Consider the following 1,185-nt stretch of genomic DNA (forward strand, 5'->3'; position numbering starts at 1 on the left):
TGTGGTATATGTACATACCGTAGATTGTTTATATTAATATTAACAGTCTATGGTTCATACTGAGTGGAGAAACTGCACTGAACCAGGAGGGGGCGACAGAGAAGCTGCTGCGCTGTCCACGTACTGACGTGGCATGGAACGCGATGACGTGCCGTGGCAGTACGTCTATTCAGACCAGCAGCTTTGGCTTGGTTCGTGTTTACCAAAGAATTGGTGTATTTCCAGCTGCGTTTTGGTGATTTTCTGTATTTAAGTCCGGAGTAACTTACAAGTGACAGTCTAGAGAAGTGTTGAGACTCACCTGCTGTCTCTCAACAAGACGTCTAAACACTGGTAAGCAGCTAAAAGCTGTTATACTTCTGGCTTGTTAAAAAAAAAAAAAAAACGAACTCCGTATAGCAGCTATGAAAATTATGCTACAACTACTTTATCGTTGAACATACGACGTTGTTGTGTCTTTACAAGAGATGTCTCCTGAATCGTAAGGACATTTAGCTTAATTCGGCTCAGAAATATTTTGCCGGGCTACAGCAAATTTCCACATCCACGCTGATTTAGCTAGATAGCTAGCTAGTTAGCTTATCTGCGTGTTGTGCTGGAGGGTAACGTTAGGTTACCACTAAGCTAAAGTAACATAAGTTGAGTCTACATTAAAATAGATACGCATTGGGTGATGTGCTTAATGCCGAATTTAGAAGTACAACCATACCAATTCGTATATGTGCTTATATCCACGTTCTACCAGCTGTATACATTTACTGACACCATTCAATCTTAATTTAATACATACATTAACAGAAGTCTGGCGACGCCTTCTCGTCGGGGGTTGTAGGCTGAATTAGTAGTACACAGGGGAATACATAAATAAAAATTCGACTTTTATAAGCATAATATATTGTTTTTAACATTTAGAATCACTGTTGAACATCCATGGCAGACATTTAGGTTCTGTTCCATGTTTATTTTGGAGGCTAAATTGTCATTTTCCCCTCCATTAATTTAATATAATATAATAATGACTTTATTCAGGACACAGTCCATAGTACAGTAAAATAAATAGTCAAAATATACAAAAATATGGCAATACATTTACAGTACAATTCATATAATTAGTTCATCAAGAAGCGGGCCGGCCTGCAGCACGATGAACATCGGGTCCAGGAGTAAGAAGAGGGTGGTCCTGCC

At 39.1% G+C, this 1,185-nt stretch overlaps 1 protein-coding gene across 4 annotated transcripts in view; it reads left to right on the forward strand.

Moving 5' to 3' along the window:
* The window catches only part of LOC118496297 (UPF0449 protein C19orf25 homolog), a 3,570-nt gene continuing 2,385 nt past the window's right edge, over positions 1 to 1,185 (forward strand). The window contains exons 1-2 of one of the 4 annotated variants that reach the window (XM_036007466.1): positions 1 to 333; positions 1,126 to 1,185. The exon at positions 1,126 to 1,185 is cut by the window's right edge and continues 101 nt beyond it. In XM_036007466.1, coding sequence (XP_035863359.1) covers positions 1,145 to 1,185 — 41 coding nt within the window. In that variant the 5' untranslated portion in view covers positions 1 to 333; positions 1,126 to 1,144. Of the gene's footprint in view, positions 334 to 1,113 lie in introns of all 4 variants that reach the window. The other 3 variants (XM_036007467.1, XM_036007465.1, XM_036007464.1) reach the window with 3 other exon arrangements.

The sequence above is a fragment of the Sander lucioperca genome, chromosome 11 (assembly GCF_008315115.2).
Source record: "Sander lucioperca isolate FBNREF2018 chromosome 11, SLUC_FBN_1.2, whole genome shotgun sequence".
Lineage (NCBI taxonomy): Eukaryota > Metazoa > Chordata > Actinopteri > Perciformes > Percidae > Sander > Sander lucioperca.